The sequence below is a fragment of the Pteropus alecto genome, unplaced genomic scaffold, assembly GCF_000325575.1.
Source record: "Pteropus alecto unplaced genomic scaffold, ASM32557v1 scaffold164, whole genome shotgun sequence".
NCBI lineage: Eukaryota > Metazoa > Chordata > Mammalia > Chiroptera > Pteropodidae > Pteropus > Pteropus alecto.
The window spans coordinates 17,709,354-17,727,438 of record NW_006439568.1 but is presented as its reverse complement, the minus strand read 5'-3'; the positions used below and the strand labels follow the sequence as shown (position 1 = coordinate 17,727,438).

The following is an 18,085-nucleotide window of genomic DNA, read 5'->3' as shown; positions in this document are numbered from 1 at the left end:
ATGAGTCTATTCTTTTTTTGAAAATGAAAGTATAATAAATATCTGGGTATCTTAGATGTTTATTATTCATTTAGAGATCCTTCCCATTTGAACATGAAATATCTGTGTCTTTAGTTTGAATACTCTCGAATAATAGTTTTATATTATTTTTCTAAATATCAGAAAATGATTTTTTTTTTAATTTGGAAGTAAAGATGATGTTTTAATGACCTGTATAATTGAACTATTTGTGTTCCCTTTCCTAAAAGATCATTATTTCTTTTACTGAAATTCTCATATTTAAGAAGTGACACGTTAAGATAATGTGTTTCAACAATTTTGAAAACTAAAAGCAAATATACCTCAGAGATAATGATTATTTAAATTTTTGGTTCATAGAGATAAAACTATCTTTGACATAAGGAGTATGAATATAGTAGCCAAGAATTCTATCATTTTATTTCACACTCATTTTGTTTTTGAAAAGTCTCTTATCATGTTTGAGATCCTACATACCACAGTGAACTTGAAGAAGTTTGTTAGCAGAAGCTCTCTGGAATTTCACTCTCCTGCTGTCCTTAAAGGATATTTTGTAGAACTATGCTCAAGAGAAACTATTCTAATGAAAACTTTCTGGGATTTCCATTCATAAATTCATTCTGTACCTAACCATATAGTGAGTGGTTCTTATTATATCACATTACTGATGTCTTTTCTATTTAGACTTTTCACATATTTTCTAATTTAAGAGTATTCTTCATTTATTTGAGCCTGCATTTGGGAATGTGTCTAGCACGACAGTTTTTTTCAAGCAATGCAAACTTGATAATCAATTCAACTTAAAGTTGAGGGTTTTTTTAGACAACTATAGAAAAGATACTTGCTATGAGTTTGGAAATTCTTGAGGTGACTTGTTAAAATCTGTAATTCTCTTCTCTCTCTCTCTCTCTCTCTCTCTCTCTCCTTGTCACATCTGAATGATGTTTGACATGAATTAGTCATGGAGAATATTTGGGTATTATTGCTGAGAACCTGTTTTTATATCATCACACAAGTAATGTGACCACATGGAGTCGAGTGTTTTTGTTTATGTAGTTTCAATTAATACTTTATTTTCTGAAAAAAAGAAAAAAAATTGCCTCATAAGCCTCAAGCTCATTTACACAGTGTCCTGTATAACTTTTTAAAAAGGTATTCACTAAAAAGCGCAGTTTTATTAGGTGGAAATCATCAAACTGAAAGTTTTATAAAGCACAGTTTTATTGGGTGGAAATCATCAAACTAAAAGTTTTGTGTTTCCAGTCAAATTAGTAATGTTGAGACTATATATCATGCCCAGAATTACTGAAAATACAATTATGTAAGGCCTTGAATTATTACTTGATATTTCTTTCAACTCCAGATAGCCAACAATTTTAAATTGTTATGCGTCCTTAGGATAGGGTGTTAATAAAGGAAATTTTTTAATCCAAGCTCACCGTCACTAGACTTCACAGTTAAAGGAAGAGCGATACAATGTTTTTGTGACTTTCTGATTGAACTTGACTTTAATTTCAGTGTGGAGAACTACTTGGATACATTAACTGAAACTTTTACTGTATGAAATTTTCCCTGTGGTAGTACATAATCGAATCACATGCGCTGCCATTTTTCCATATAGATGCAGAGAATAATGCAGTGGGGGAGCGGGGAGATTGGCAGTTTTTCTGGTTCTAACTATATAAATCTAATGTCTGCAGTAATTTGGAATATTTTATGCCTACTATCAAATTTGTTTTGATAGCTGAGAGAATAGAAACAGCTATGAATCATTAAAATACAGATATAAATTTTGCCAAATAGGCCTCAGCCCTTTTTAACTATCACTTAGTTATGGAAGCAACACACCAAGAACAGTTCATCAACATCCAGCTACATCTCATGGCATTGGCTTGAGATTCTCTAATTAGATTTTGTTATGTTCTTTAAACTAAAGTCAGTGGAGGCCAGTTTTTCCATCGAATGACATATCTTGTTCTTTTAAAAGGCTATAATGTCAGGCTCTTCTCATGGGTCAGATTTACCTAAGACTTCTAGCTCTTCCTAAGCCTTATTTTGGAAATCTTCAACAAATATTTCCGACAAAATTTGGAATCTCTAAGACAACATTATGTACCAGTTTCTTGGGTTAGAATTATCCTCTGTTCTTTACCTTTGGGCTGTCTACTTTTATCTCCATTAACCTTTTGGCTTGAGTATAAACATTTATTGAAGGCTACCTCCTTTGTCGGTCCAGTAACTCCAAAGGTTAGTGAGAAGTGGTTGCTAGTTTGACCTCTTTTATCCACATTAGATGATTCTAATTATTCCTAAGAAATGACACTTTTGACCCATTTTGTCCTTGTCAAGTTTGTCTAGTTGTAGACTGTCTAAGCATGAAACTCTGGGTTCAGAGAGTATCCAGGAGCACAGAATTTTAAACTTACAATGTGGAGCCTCAAAAATGCACACTATTTCTTTTTCTTTTTAAAACATTCCAGCGTAACTGAAATTCAGGGCTCTTGTTATGTACCTTGAATTGATTTATTACTGAAAAAGACTGCCTAGATATAGATAAAGCGTAAACTCTAACCTATAAAAACTCATGGGTTATTTCAATACACAAAAAAATGATGAACACCTTTGTATAACTGAGAATAAGCTCAGTTTTGCTGAGGTTGCAAGCAATCCTAATGTCACTATAGCTTTTTGCATTAAAAACTTTCTTTCTCGTGCTCTGTGGCCATTGTGGTTACTAGGGCTTCCTCCTTACAGGCTTACAAGGTTACTTCAGCAAAGGCAAGGCATGGCGGTTGTCCATTGGCTCTTACACTTCTGTGTGGAAGTGACATGGGTCATTTCTTGTTCAATTTCATTAGCCAAATTAAGTCATATGATTATACCTAACTTTAAGAGAGACGTAGAAAGTGGAGAGTTGGAAATAAAGGATCAATAGCACTAATGAGTACCACCACCTTTAAATTGAATAATAGTTTTGTCTTGACATCTATGCTAATCACTATAAACATTACCAGTGCCCTAGAAATAGTCAAGATAGATTCAGTAAATGCTTTTTGTACATTTTTAATTTATATGTTCATGTAGGTATTCAGCAAAAGTTTGACATGCATCCGTGTATACTAAACACTGTGCTGGTTGTTTTATAAGACAACCTTTGAGATAGAAATTATTATCCCTATTTTGCAAGAGTGCATTCTGAAGTTCAGAACTCACAAGTTTAAGTGATTTTCCCATCACCAAGCCTACCAGTAGCATGTATTCAGGATTCAAAGCTAGATCATCTGACTTCAAGAACAGTAATGTCCTGTCTGCTACACCTCAACTATAAGGTCAATAGTGAATCATGAATTGTTTGAAATACTCAGTACAGAAGCAAGAATTATCACAGTCACCATTGTGTATTTCTCCTACTTTAAGGCAAGAACATTAAACATGTCTAATGATTTTGGAATGGCAATGTAGATTTGGTGTTATTCCAATTAAAGAAAAGTTGTTTCACACTTTTGATCACACTTGATAAGGAAGTTGTCATTTTTTTTAAAACTGTAAGTCAATAAATCTAAATGTCTTTTGTATTAGTTTTCTGTCACCGCCAAAACAAATTACCACATGCTCAGTGGCTTAAAACAACATGAAATTTATTAATGTTCTGTAGATCAGAAGTCCAGTGTGGTTCTCACCAGACCAAAATCACATCGTCAGGGTGCATTCCTTTCTGGACGTTCTGGGGAGAATCTATTCTCTGCTCGAGCATTCCGGTTTTTGGCAGAATCCAGATCCTTGAGTTTGCAGAACCGGAATCCCTATTTCCATGCTCCTTGTTACTGAGGGCCATTTCCAGTTTCTAGACCACCTCATTCCTTAGTTTGCAGCCTCAACATGCCATCTTCAATGCAGCAAAGACAAGTGGAATCCTTTTCATGTGGAATCTCTTTACTATTTTACTTTTCTCTTCTGTTTTCAAGAGGCATGTGTTTCGATTGGGTCCATCCAGATAATCTAGGATCATCTCACCATTTCATGGCCCTAAACCTTAATCATATCTTTAAAATATTTACATATTCACAGGTTCCAGGAGACTAGAGCATGGACATCTTGGGGGACTAATTTTCTGCCTACCACACCTTTTTATCCACTCTTTTCCCAACATGTTGCACCAACTCTATCCTCTGTAGGATGCTAGGCAAACGTCTTGGCCTTACTTTCCTCATTTGTGAAATTAGGGACTTAAACTCATTAATGTAAAATAAAATTGCTTCCACTCTTAACAGTCTAGACTTATATGAAGCCTTATGATAGACAGAGGCATGAGAAAATGAACCTAATGATCAATGTGGATATTATTGTTATTTTCTATTCATGGATTTTGCTGGAGTGTAGATTTCATATAATCCTGACTAACTCCTTCCTTCTCACATTTGGTAATCTTCTTTGAAGGCAGTCAATCTCTACGAAAGTTGACTTCTTCAGAAGGAAATTGACTTACCTCCTCAAAACTGTAATAACTGGTCCCTTGAGATTTTTTATCTACTTATTTACTTTACAGCTTGTATATAGCTTTCAGCAAATCTTTGCTATATTTTTGCTTTAGCTTTATTGATTTGGAGTAAAAGAAATTGTTTCCTCTTCAGTTCAGTTTTTAATAAGTCAGATTCTTCTACCTGTGCCCAGATATAATAAATGTTTCCAAAGTTTTAAAAGGCGTAATGCCTAACTTATCATTTGGAGAGATAGTAACGATATTTATTTGTACTTCAAAATTAGCTCCTTTAAATATTCATTGGCTCATGTGCAAAGTGGAGAAAGTGTTAATACCTAACTCCTAGAATTGAAAAATCAGGAAAGAAAATTCTGGAGGAGTACTTAACACCTAACATTTAGCAACTGCTCAATCTTTGTAAATCACTAATATGATTTCAGTAACAGTAACAGTAGGGTTGGAAGTGCACAGCTCATCTCGGTTTGCCCAGGACTTTCCAGTTTTAGCACTGAAAGTCCAACATCCTGGGAAATCCTTCAGTCCCAGGAAAACCCAGAGGGTTGTTCACCCAAGAGTAGTAGTTTGGAAACGGAGCTAAATATGAATATGGGCTCTGCCTTCTACAAGCTATTTGACCTAAAAGAAGTTACTTAATCTTTGACTTGCAATTTTTTATCTAAAAATGCATGAGGACTAAATAAGTAAGAGAAGTATCTAACAAAATACCTGCACAAGTAGCAAAAATAATAAGACCTTTATTCCTCCTGCTTAAACCATCTTTACTGGCTTTTTTTCTTAGAGATGTCAGCACAAAAGGTTTCGCTTAATATAAAAAGGATCCTTCAAGATCTGTTTCTAACCTGCCCTTCCAGACACACATGCTGTTTTCTTCCTCTTATCAACAATGATAATAATAATATTGATTATGATGACAGCTAACGCTTATCTAATGCTTTCTACATAACAACAACAACTCTAAAGATTTTATAAGAACTTAGATCAGAGTCCCAGAGCCTCTACTCACTATTTTCTGTACACACGACTCTCATATTCACTATTCGGACTATGCCCATACTTTTACCATAACTGCAAATTCTTTCTGTTTATCCTTCAAGATCCTGCCCGAATGTCACCTCCTACATGATATCCTCCTAGAATCCACAGGACAGGAGTTTCTCTCTTGCCCTTCACTGATCTGCAAACAATTTACTCATCATGTTGCATTATTTACCATGCTACTTTTTGCATTTTATATATATATTTTTTTAGTGTGTCTGTATTCTTCACCAAAAAAGGCCTCATCATGTTTCTAGCACCAAGCACAGGACTGGGTTGGTTGGTTGATTTGTGAAATGAATGGAAGATTAATTGATTTACTTTACACTAAGAGATTCTCTAAAGAAGTTAAGTGATCAGTATCTATTTTTCGTATTATCTGTGCAAAATTATAAAAGGTGTTTTCTTATGTAGAAATCCATGTGACTTTAAGAACTATGAAACATAAAGATTAAATATTTTAAAACACATGTCTTTCATATGAAATAAGAGAATACAGGAGAAATGGGGCCAGGTGCCTATTGTTGAAATCTGTTTTGTTGAATATTGTTTAAAATCAGAAGAGAGTAGACGTTATAAATACGACCACTAAATTCCTCATACACAGGTTTATCTAGATGGTGGACTGTCTCCTGTGACTTGTTTTGCTTACTGCTTGGAGACCAGCTGACCCTGATCTGTGGACTTAACTGTTCCTCTAGTAGCAAAAGAAGCTGAAATATGCATAATTGAGACCTCATATTTAATTGGATATGGGTCACTGTCATTTCAGTTTGAAGAAGCTTGCTTGTCCTCAAATTTTATTTTGAAAATGGAAAAAAGAAAAATGGTCATTCAAACTGATAACCATAGGGAAAACTTGATGACATTTCTGCCTAGATTATTAAAAATATATAATATATAAATTCTTTCCTACAGGGCTTTTAGATAACACTTTTTCATGGTTACTTGCCAAATATTAAGATACATAGTTGAAAAATTAAGAACTTAAAATGAATCAAAGTATACAAAAAATCAGTATGCTAGTATTTCTTACAGTAGTTGATCTGGTTTGCCATCTTTTCTGTTTTAGTATTTATGGTATTTTTTTCAAACTTCTTTTTAAATTTGTTCATCATGGGAGATTTTTCCTTTAAGTTGTATGTTTTATGGTAGTTTCACCTCTTACAATAATTGGTACTTCAAGAAATGGGTTAACATTCATTTTATGCATAGTTTTTAATATGACTTTTCAGTTAACAATAGATTCATGTCTCATGTGCTATCATTGTTGTCATTTAGCAGGTGACATGGGTTTTCCAGATTCCTGAGAGATTTGCAAGAGCCAGATTATATGGAATTCCTCAAGTGAATACTTGTTAATGCCAATTTGGGAAATTTGTGATAGCGCATAACATGTGAGAAAGTCCCACAATGAGCTGAGATCTCTGGCAGGATCATATCTAGGTGAAAATGCAGTTCAAAAATTACCTTGAGACCCTCGTATTGTACTCTGTTGTGGTTTCATGATATTTGATATACAGAACATGGGCTGGTGAATGATAAAATTCTGAATGCCAGTTCACAGTGACTCTTCCAGAAAGAGGAGTCTTGCTATGGCTTACCTAATTCCTCTTCAGTTTATTTCCTGCCATGTAAATTTATCACCTTAGTTAAAGAAATAATTTTGATGCTACACATCCTAAAATGATGAACCTTTTAAACTTTATATTTAAAATGTACACAGAAAGTATTTTGTCAGAACTACGTCACCTTCTCCCTACTTCTGTGTGCTTCTCAGAGCGAGGGATATCATGCTTTAATTGCTCTGCATTTAAATTTATTCACAATTCCTCTTTTATAGTCTTTCTGGAGACAATGTATGGTGAATCATTAGCATTGTTATTATTTCAGTTACAGTCAGAATACATATCCACACTTAGCAAAGGGGGTTGGGTAGATTTCATTATTCACTCAGAATAAATTCCTACTCTAATATAAATGTTGCTCAGGATAGAGCTTTGAAATGGATCCTGATTCTTTAAATTCTTTCCTGTCTGTTTCAGGAAATAGTGAGATCCTGTTGATAGTAAAGTACAATGTGTCTAAAGTTCACTTCTAAACACTCTGCTCTTTGCAGTGAAAGTCATCTGCATTCTCTTTATAATTCAGAGCCACAAGAGATCTGTCTAATCTTGGAGATCTGATCCAATATCATTTAGCTAAAAAAAAAAAAATCCTTGATAATAATTCTTCCATTCAGATTAGTGAAAGCAGTAAAGCTTTACAGCTTCTGTCGTCTTAAAAAGATATCATGAGACAGGGGAATAAGGACTTGGATTATGCTTTGGGAGATTTAGTTGTTTGTAAAAATAAAATGATTAGTACAGTTATTATTCAAGTTTTTAATCAACAAAAGCAAATGGCATCTGTTTGTTATCATTCTTTCTACAGAAGACAAAGGCTCAGGTCCCAATGGTGCTGACTGCTGGTCCCAAGTGGCTCCTGGATGTGACTTGGCAAGGAGTGGAAGACAACAAAAACAATTGCATTGTGTACAGCAAAGGTAAATGCAAGATCATTTCCCTCTCTCTTTGAAAGTATTGAAACCCGAGCATTGCAAAATAGCACCAAATGAGCTGGAATGGGACTACAAAGTAAAATTTGATCTTCTCTCTTCTTTTTTCTCTTATGAATCTCTCTAACCTGTATTTGCAGCAAAGCTTACTGTTTTCTTTTCTTTACTCCATAAAACAAAAGTTATTTTACCATTAATTACTTAGCGTCATACACATTTTCCTAAACTCTGAACATATTTGAGTGGCTTGAGAAATACCTTCCTTGCTGTTAGTTTTATCAATAGCCAGATTGATGAAATCCCAGATTCCTCTCTTAGCCATTATCTATTAAAGTAAATTCCTTGTGAAATTTAGCAATTCGTGTTAAGGTGCATGCTCCAGGAGGCACTACATTCCAGCCAGTTTCTGGAAATCAGTCATGATGTGAGAGTAGTTGAAAATGAAACCATTGCAAAGACTGAGAATCCTTCCCCATGGTGATTTCTGAAGGGCAGGAGGCAAACAGGAAAGAGGAAGTGATGGCTTGCAGAGCTTTTCCTTTAGTTTGCTCAGTGTGACATCAACCAGGACTGCGTCATATAGCTATGCCCTGGCTACAGAGGTGCTGCCAGGTACATGATGGCACATCATCGGACTGGCTGTCCAAAACACAGGCCCGTCCTCATGTGTGCTATGGTTTGGGGCACTTTGCTCTATATTCACGTTATGGATCCGAGCTCTGTACTTTTACAGTAAAATCCCTAATCTCTCTTCTTCGTAAATATTACAAAACCTTGTGCTTCTCATGTTTAATTTCTTTTAGCTTTCTTTTTTAACCAAATAGACCTACTGAGATCAAAGATTTATTTGCACATTGAACCTAGAAACCATAAAAGCATACAAGGGAACAAGCAAATAAGCACCCCTATCAATGCATTAACATATAAAACACTAATCATAACATCAAAGACTCTTAAAAACTTGCTAGAAACAATTACAACTTGTTCCTATAATCATTACAATTTGTACACTTATAAGAGGATTGCCTTTAAACTACCCTAAGCCTTTGAAAGTTGAAACACCGGAAGGAGGGAATTTGCAAGCTAAAAAAACAATCTGCACACTAGGATCTGATTATATTCCTTTTCCTTCTATAATTGCTGGTCCCATACCCACTCATTTTCTAACCCCAAATACCTGTGGTATGCTGGTGGGAGCTTTTAGCTGGAAGGGAAGTTAGATTTTCCCAGGATATGTCCATGCAGTCTGTCAAAGTGGAAAAAATAGTGCAGTGAATCAGCTTGCCAATGCCAGCACTCAGAATGCAAAAATACAAACGGAACCTTGGAATATAGAGTCAGTTACTGGGAATAATTTTTTGCTGCACAATGTCTTATGTTCGTAATGGTAATATAATATTGGAGGAACCAAGAATAGCTGTTCTATCATAATCCAAATCCAACGGAGTTGTAAATCAGGCATTCTCTTAGAAGAAATGATTGTTACACTGTCATATAAGGAAAATAATAACAAAATTATAATTCCATGTTCAGTAGAGTACTTTAACTTCATCATGTTTGGGTTTGTATTATGGTTGGATTATGGTTGGATACACGTTAAGCCTTGTGGCAATAAATTTGGAGTAATTTATGGAAGCTTATTAATTAATTAACTGACTCAAAAAGTATATATTAAGTTGAACTGTGCTAGTCTTGTATATGGATAATAATAGCCACCATCTATTAAGCATCCCTGAAATTTTTCTCTTTACTCCCATACCGAATTCTCTCATTGCTCTTCATTGCTTTGTTTTTTATTATTATTATGCATTTAGGAAAAGAATAAGTAAAAAGTTGGCTATTATTACCTGCCTTTTCAATCTACTTGTTTCCCAAGGGCAAGGACCGTGTCTTAGTTACTTTTCTATCTTTGGTTTGGCATGTTGCCTATACAAAAAAAAGTACTAAATAAATATTGATTGGTTGACCAGATAAACAAATGATGCATGGTTGCCAGAAACTATAATAGACACTTCACATATTATGATAATGAACCATATGAATTCCTGCCATTTAATAGTTTTTAACCTACAAAAGGCAATTTGATATTGTTCAACTTACAGGAGCAGCTGGTATTGCAGTTCAAGTATCAGGGACTGAAATAAATACCATGTGTGTATTATTTCATTTAATCATCATTTAAAACCTTCTATAAGGTAAATAATATACTACCTCATTTTCAAAAGGTGATGTCGAGACGTAGGTTAAATAATTCTCCATGGTCACATAGCTTATATGTACAGTGTTTGAAGTGGGGCTCACACACACACATCTGTCTGACTTAGGGTCTGAGTTATACATGTTAGAATACGTTCTCCCTGGACTAAAATTTCAAACAGCTCAGTGAGCTAGATTGTGCTTTTTTTCATTTCACACAATTTTAAATTGTGAATTACAGAGATGTTATGGTTGATCATGAAGAACTCACATGGAGCTCAATTTGAATCCAGGTCTCGACAATTCCAAATCCTGTACCCTTTGTACCCTGTGAGACTCTGCCTTTCCACTGCCACTGTTACATGATGAGTAAATCCTCTCAAACTATTCAGACCTTTATGCCCAGAAATCACAGAGTATATATTATAGTGCGGAACTTCCCAAAGTGTGTATGTGTATGTGTGTGTGCTTTTTGTTTTTCTTTCCAATGGACACACGCTGGTTAGTGCTCTGGGTAATGCACTCAGGGAACTTCTGCTGTAGACTCTACTCTCATCCCCTAGATGGGCTTCAGGGGCCTGCTGTTAATTCCTAGCATTCGGATTGCCTTTGTGGGGAGGTCGTGAAGTTCTGCGAATACCTTCGTATTCTGGGATTGTAGTAGCGGTCATTCGAGTCATGGAAAATATGACTCCAGGAAGTGCTCCTGCCAAGACCCCGTGGGCTCTGAAGCCTTCCATCTTCACAGGCTGCAGGTAACTGTCCTCAAAGCAAACAAGTTTTGTAGGTGGGAGGATTTGGCAATTTTGATTTAACAGGTGTTGACTCATGTGTGAGGCATTTTCATGATGTATGTGTTATTTATTAGTCGGGCCTCTTTTGTTTTCCAGTGATAGAAACCCAATGAAGTTGACTCGTGAAAAAACAAATTAAGGTGTGCGTGCGTGCATGTGTGTGTGTTTGTGTGAAGTAGAGGAATTTATCTGTGAGTCCAAGGGTGTTCTGGACTTCAGAAACACCTTAATCTAGTTGTTTAAACTTTGTCCTCAGACTGTCTCTGTCATCTCCCTCTTCTTTCTTTTGTAGGCTTCATTCTCAGAAATATTCTCCTCAGATGGTGGCATAACAATTCCAGTGAGAAGAGGGTTTTTCTGGGTTTTGACTGGGGCATGTCACATACCAATCCCTGAACCAATTAATCACCATGACTCTCCCTGTCTGATTACAGTCATCCTAGAGCCACAAGAGTAGAATTAACCCCACGTGAGCCACCAAAATGGAGGAAAAATAGTTTCCCAAATGAAACCAGAGTGCTGTGGCCAGACACACAAAAAGAATGGTTGCTCGCAGGGCTAGTGTCTGTATACCCCAATGCAACACACTATTCTTGATGTCTAAGAAGCTCCTCCTGAAGATGAAAAATCCTTAACATCACAATTGTAGTTCTTTATTTGTTTTCTAGCTAAAAACGTACATTAATTATGAATTCTATGAAAATGCCAAAATCATTACTATATGACCTGGTTCTCAGAGAGTATATCAGTACCTATTTACAAATAGAATGCAAAGTGCCTATGTGTGGTGTTTTAAACATTGCCTTGACTGTGAAATTTTTGATAAGTTTTTTTATGGTGTGTAAGACAGGCCACTAAATGTGTAACTGTTACCACTTAAGAGACATACTTCTTGAAGTATTATTAAACGTGGGCTAATAATAAAATTAACTATAAAGTTTTCACGTTTAGGGTATCCATCAAATAATTAATACAAAATTATATCACTTAATGCTATTCGACAGGTTGCCATCATCTTGTTTTATTAAACTAAAAAAAAAAAAAAAATACACTATTTGGCGTTAATATTATAATCTGATGTACTCTTTTCCTGCCTTGACAACCCTGTCATTCCAGAAAGTGGTTAGCTCATCCAGACATTGATGACCAGACTTGTTGGGTCGTCTGTTTTTTGCCATTATTCTCAACAGACTCCAGATAATTCTAATTTACTTATCTGCAATAGAAGAAAACTAAAAAGCCCCGTGCTGTAGTTAAAGGGAGGTTGCTGGGGTGAGGATGAGCCAGGCCTGAACACTTACTGCCAAAATCCACTAATGCCTCCTGAACATCAGAGATTGTCTTCTTTTCTATCTACCATTCTGTTCTTTACTTTCTTGTGTTTACACGATATGGTGACCTTTCTTATAAGTGAAAAGTAAATAGCTTACTTTGAGTTTTATGTTTTTGAGTATTTAAAATTAAGCCTTTAGCATGGGGTTTGTTCATTCACTTCACTACATATCAGGAATGATTATTTGGTCTCTCATGGAGTTGTTACTTGAGAGCAGCCGCATTATCTAGGTGTCCAGATTAATAAAACAGATATTGTCAATCGAAAGAGTGAAAAGTATCAGCTAACTCTCACTTCCACCTTGACCACAGAGATTTCTTTTTATGTGAAAGCATAATATCATTGTAAAAAAACAACTGTTGCTCATATGTAACATTGGGCAAATCTTTACCCTCTCTAAATCTTGTTTTCTTAGCTGTAAGAATTAAATAGCAATGGCTATCTCACAGAATTTCGGGGAAGAAGCACCCATACACATAACTGTGTGTGTTATTATAAGTATTATATTGCCAATTATCTTATACTCTATTCGGTTTGCCCTGTAGTCATAAGTCAGTACAAATTTAGAGGAAATGAAGCCAAGCTTCCGTTTTTGTATCAAACAAGTATGCAAGAAAACATGATCACCTGATACAGGTTTATAGCCAAGAATTCCATAAGTTCCATTCAGTCACTGTGAACCCATAGTATCTGCAGAGAACTAGTTTATAGAACCAGAGGCCCAAAGCCTTTGTCTGAAGATAATTTTGGATATTTTTTTTTTAATTTTGAGCACAGGATATTTTTATTTTTAATCAAAGTCATATAAAATGCCAACATAAAGATGATATTGATGATAATAATAACAGTGATAGCAGTTACCATGTATTAAGCACTTACTCTATGCTAGGTATTGTTTTAAACACTATACGTATTCTTATTTACCATTACAAAAAACTCAAGATGTAAGCAGCATTATTCCCACTTTACAGATGAATAAACTGAGGCTAAGATAAGTTAAGTAATAGTTCAAGTATATGTAGCTCGTATATGATGAAATTGGGATTCAATCTTGAGCATATTGTCCCAATTCTCAATTATACAATTAGCAGAGTTCTGAAGATACCATTTACTAAGCCAAGGTTGCAGGTTATTGTTCTTCACATATTTGCATACATGTATATCACCAAAACTTTTTTTCTCATTCTGTGGTTTGGCTTTAAAGAGACAGTGTTCAAAAACTAGAACAGCAATGACAGTAGTACTTTTTCATGAATTTCTCTGTTGTTCTTAAGATCACAGCAATTTTAAGTCATATAGAAAACCAATCTTCATATCATTCTGTAAACATCTTCCAAGTGATTTTTGCTTGTTTGCATAAATATAACCATGCAATTAATATATTTAAGTCTATATTGATTGTCTCCTTTGTTCAAGGCCCTATATAGGCACTGCTGAATAATGACAGAAATTTTAATATGACCTAACTTCGGTGAGCAACTTTCTGCACACTAAGTTGATCAACTTTTCAAAACAAAGATCTTTCATTATAAAGACACTTGCAAAAGTCTGGACTATTTTCTACCTTAAAATAGAGGATCTGTTGCATGCTATTAAGATTTTGAAACAACAGCCTTGTCTAATGTGGCAGCCAATTTTTAAACCAGCCTACAATTTAATGTCTAACTTTATCTAAAGGTCCTACCTAATATGATATAAATAAGAAATTATTATGTAAAAGGAGAAAATTGTGCTCTTATTTTAAGCCTTTATTTAACCATTCTGTCATTCATAGAAAATATATAACTGTTGCTTGCTTTTACAGTATTCTTGAAAAAAAAGGGTGAGTGCCTGAACCAAATATTTAGCAGTGGGAATTATAAAATTGTAAGGCGATTAAGTTAGCTAGTCTCAGAATTCCAATATTGCTTTTTAAATGACTTCAGGATATAGGAGGTACTAAGGTTATTATCTGTTATCAGGAATACAGTGGAATTGTACAACTGGATAATAACCAAACAAACTGACACAATGTAAAATTACATTATCAGTGTGTTAAAACAAAATTGCGCCCTAAAGGAGTCCACATGCCAGCTCAGAGCTGCAGTGTAATTATGCTTAACTCTGATAATTAAAATACAACGGAGATCAACAGAATCATTTTCATTAAGAAAATTATTAATGATGGTGGTATAACAGTAATTGATTGCAGAGCACCACAGGATAACGTGATGCCGAAAACCTAACACGTTTCATGAACATCTGAGGCTTTTTCTGGTTATGTTCTATAAGAATGAGAGACGTTTTGAGGAGTGAGCAATTTATTATGCCTGTTCTAGGAATCAGTGGTCATAAAAATGGCTGCTTTAGAGCACCACCGTTTTGAGACAAATTGTCATTTCTCAAGGGTTTTTAAGGTCAAGACAAGTGACCCCACTAGTGACTATGTTATTTGCAATAGAGCTGTCTGTTGCAAATTGCAGAATGACAGCAACTTTAGCAGCTATCGGGGGTTCTGTCATTTCATTTTTTATTATGCATTTGCTGTTTTTACAATTATGTTAGTGATTTACCGATGTTATTTCAGTCTGGTTCTGGTTGTACTGAATACTTTATGTCCTTAGTTATTATTAATGTATGCTATATGATGTGAAAAAATACATTTGTTCTCATATCAATATCACTGTGAATTTCCTTAATGAAATATTGATAAATAATCCTGTATGATAATACTATTAATTACCGAGTGGATTAGATGAGCTATCATATATTGGAGAAAAAGTATCCCAAACTGCCCTGGATTCATGCATGAATGAAGCTTCTGTCTCTTAGGGGTAAAAAGCCAGTTAGGATGTTCGCAAATGATAAGAACTAAGAATATATCAGTTTTTTAAGTATAAAAGTGAAAAACGAAGAGTGGGGTCTTTAGAGAGGTGACTCGCTATCATTCAGGGATGTTAGCTTGTCATTCAAAGAGATGCTGATCTTGAAAGCTACCCCCAAAAGTATCCTTGTCAGCTAAAATGAGGGACAACTCTTTAGGGTAGATTTATTTTTTTCAGAGTAAGATACTGTGAATATTTCTTTAAAAAGCATATTACATAGAGGAAATTTTTATGTTACAGTTCTAAGTGAAAAAAACAGAATATGAGTTTTTGTGCCTAGTAGGATTATAATTATATTAAAAAGTATATGCACAGGGAAACATACTGGAAAGAAATATCTCCAAATTATAAAAGTATTTCTGTAAAGGTGGTAAGATTTGGGGAGCTTTTTTTGTATCCCTCTTTTATAATTTTCTTCACTTTGATTATTTTTCTTATACGATTTAAGAAAAATATTTGCAAATGAAAATCACTCTTTGTCTTAACTACATTCTTGCTCTTCTTTGTATACAATCCAAACTAAAAGAACAAAGAAATCTTTGCCTTGCCCACAAGGACAAATTCTGTGTCCCTCATCCATAGAATTTAAATTATTTCCTAGTGATACATTTATTTTTCTTTAGCATCTCTATGAATGTCCCAACACTTTGTTTCATAAGATAATTTTCCAAATAAAACAAATGTAATCGAGCCCATGCTTTGTGCATGATACGCCCCAGGTGTCTTGAGAAATAGAAAGGAATATGAAACACCCCCTGACTTAAGGAGCTTATTGAAAGGCTTTAATTGGTGAAGGTTTCACAGTACTGAGTTTAGTCTTGTGTGGTCAAGGCAAAGTTGACAGAGGATGCGGATTCGGGTTGGCTATTGCCAGTTGAATATAAGTTTGAGGAAGACATTTGAGGAGAGAGTTTACAAATAAGACCAGTGAAGGACAAGCCTCCAAAAGTCTCTGAGGACCGTGTTGTAGATTCAGCTGAGGGCTCAGTCTGAAGTCCTTGCCAGGGGGCAGCAGAGAGCTGCTGAAAGTTCTGAGGCACATGATCACGTCGGGATTTCAGTAAATGTTTTGGGTCCAAGGTTAAGCTCCGGTCCATCCATTAATAAAACCAAGACTTTATCTGTTGGTGCTATACCCCTCTAGAAGATAGCAGTAAATCATCAGCCTTAATCCAGTTATTACCGGACTCATTACCGCAATAATTTTTGAACTCCAAATGAACTTCCTATCCTCTCAGCCTACCACCATCATTTTCCACCAGCCCCTCCTGTCTTTACTTTCAGGTTATCTGACTTAGTCCACGATTCTAATCACTCTCTTGTATCCCCTCATTCTTCTCTCTCTCTCTCTCTTTCTGTGGACTTTACTGGCCTAACAATCCCCCCATTCTTATCAGTCCAACTCTCTCTCCCCTTTTCTCTGGACAGAAGTGAGTCTTAGAGAGTAGTGCCTTATCCATAGTGAGTGCCATGTAAAAACTTGTGGTCAAAATAAAAGAAACGAACCACCGCCACTGCAAACAGCAGTGATGACCAGTTTACATGACATTTGATGGCAAGGTGATTGAGAACCTTTAGTGTCTGTAGCCTATTAATACAGGTTTACTTTTCTAATTAATCTTCAAGGTCACTATTTCAGATTTCTGTCTCCTTAAATGTATAACATGCATTGTTAGATGATAATCTTGCATCTGTTTCACAGAGAAAGTAGAAAAGTGGAAACACATATAACCCTATAATGGGTTCCCATCACAGTTACACTGAGATGGCTCAAATCAAATCTGATGCATTGCTTTCACCCTATAACGTCAGAGTTGAATGTTTGTGGCAGAGACCGTCAAGGCTACAAAACAAAAATATTTATTATTTGGCCCTTTACAGGAAGAGCTTGCCTATCTTTGTTCCAAACCATATGTTTGGCTGCCTCTTTTCTTCTACCAAGATCACTTATTGCATGTTGCTTCTGTGGTTACATGTATCACACCCTTCTACTCTGTCTCAGTAGCAGAGGTCCCCTTGCTTTTGCTCGAAAATACAGAAAAATCCCTTTGCCTCAGGACCTTTGCACCAGGCTCTGTCCCCACATTGCACCCTCTCTCACTTCATGCATAACTCTCTAAATTTTACCTTCTCAGAGGGTCTGCTTAACTACCTTGTCTCTCTCTTTCCTTTTTCTCCCCTGTATGTGTCAGATCAGGCTGCTAGAACAAAATACTATAGACTGGATGGCTTAAACAATAGTTATTTATTTCTCACAGTTCTGGAGGGTGGGAAGTCCCAAATCGGTACAGGCAGATTCGGTGTCTGGTGAGAGCTCCCCTCCTGGTTTGCAGATGGCCGCCATCTTGCTGTATCTTTACATGGTGGAGGGAGAGAGAGCTCCATCTTGTTTCTTCTTATAAGGACACTAAGCCTGCCATCGGGTCTCCACCTTCATGGCTTCACCTCCCAAAGGCTTCACCTCCTAACGGCATCACATTGGGGGTTAGGGCTTCAATGTAAAAATCTGGGGGAACACTAGCATTCAGTCCATAACATTTTCTCTCTCATTTATCTTCATGTTTGCTATTTTAGCATTTATTTAAAAATTTTAACATCATTCTCCTACCCCTAGAAGGAAAAGTCTTCAAAAATAGGAATTGTGTATGTTTTTAAGCAGTGCATAGCACATATTAGGTACTCATTAAATATTTATGAATGAATGAGTGAATGAATGGATTGCAGCTTATTCTGTAATATGGAAAACAATATTAATCTGCAGTTAATAATGTTCTCACAATTATCTCT

At 35.5% G+C, this 18,085-nt stretch overlaps 1 protein-coding gene across 1 annotated transcript in view; it reads left to right on the top strand.

Annotated features, from left to right (window-relative positions):
- Positions 1 to 18,085, top strand: part of ZFPM2 (zinc finger protein, FOG family member 2) — a 420,267-nt gene that overhangs the window by 268,869 nt on the left and 133,313 nt on the right. Inside the window, exon 5 of the mRNA XM_015592968.1 lies at positions 7,988 to 8,099. Coding sequence (XP_015448454.1) covers positions 7,988 to 8,099 — 112 coding nt within the window. The remainder of the gene's footprint in view (positions 1 to 7,987; positions 8,100 to 18,085) is intronic.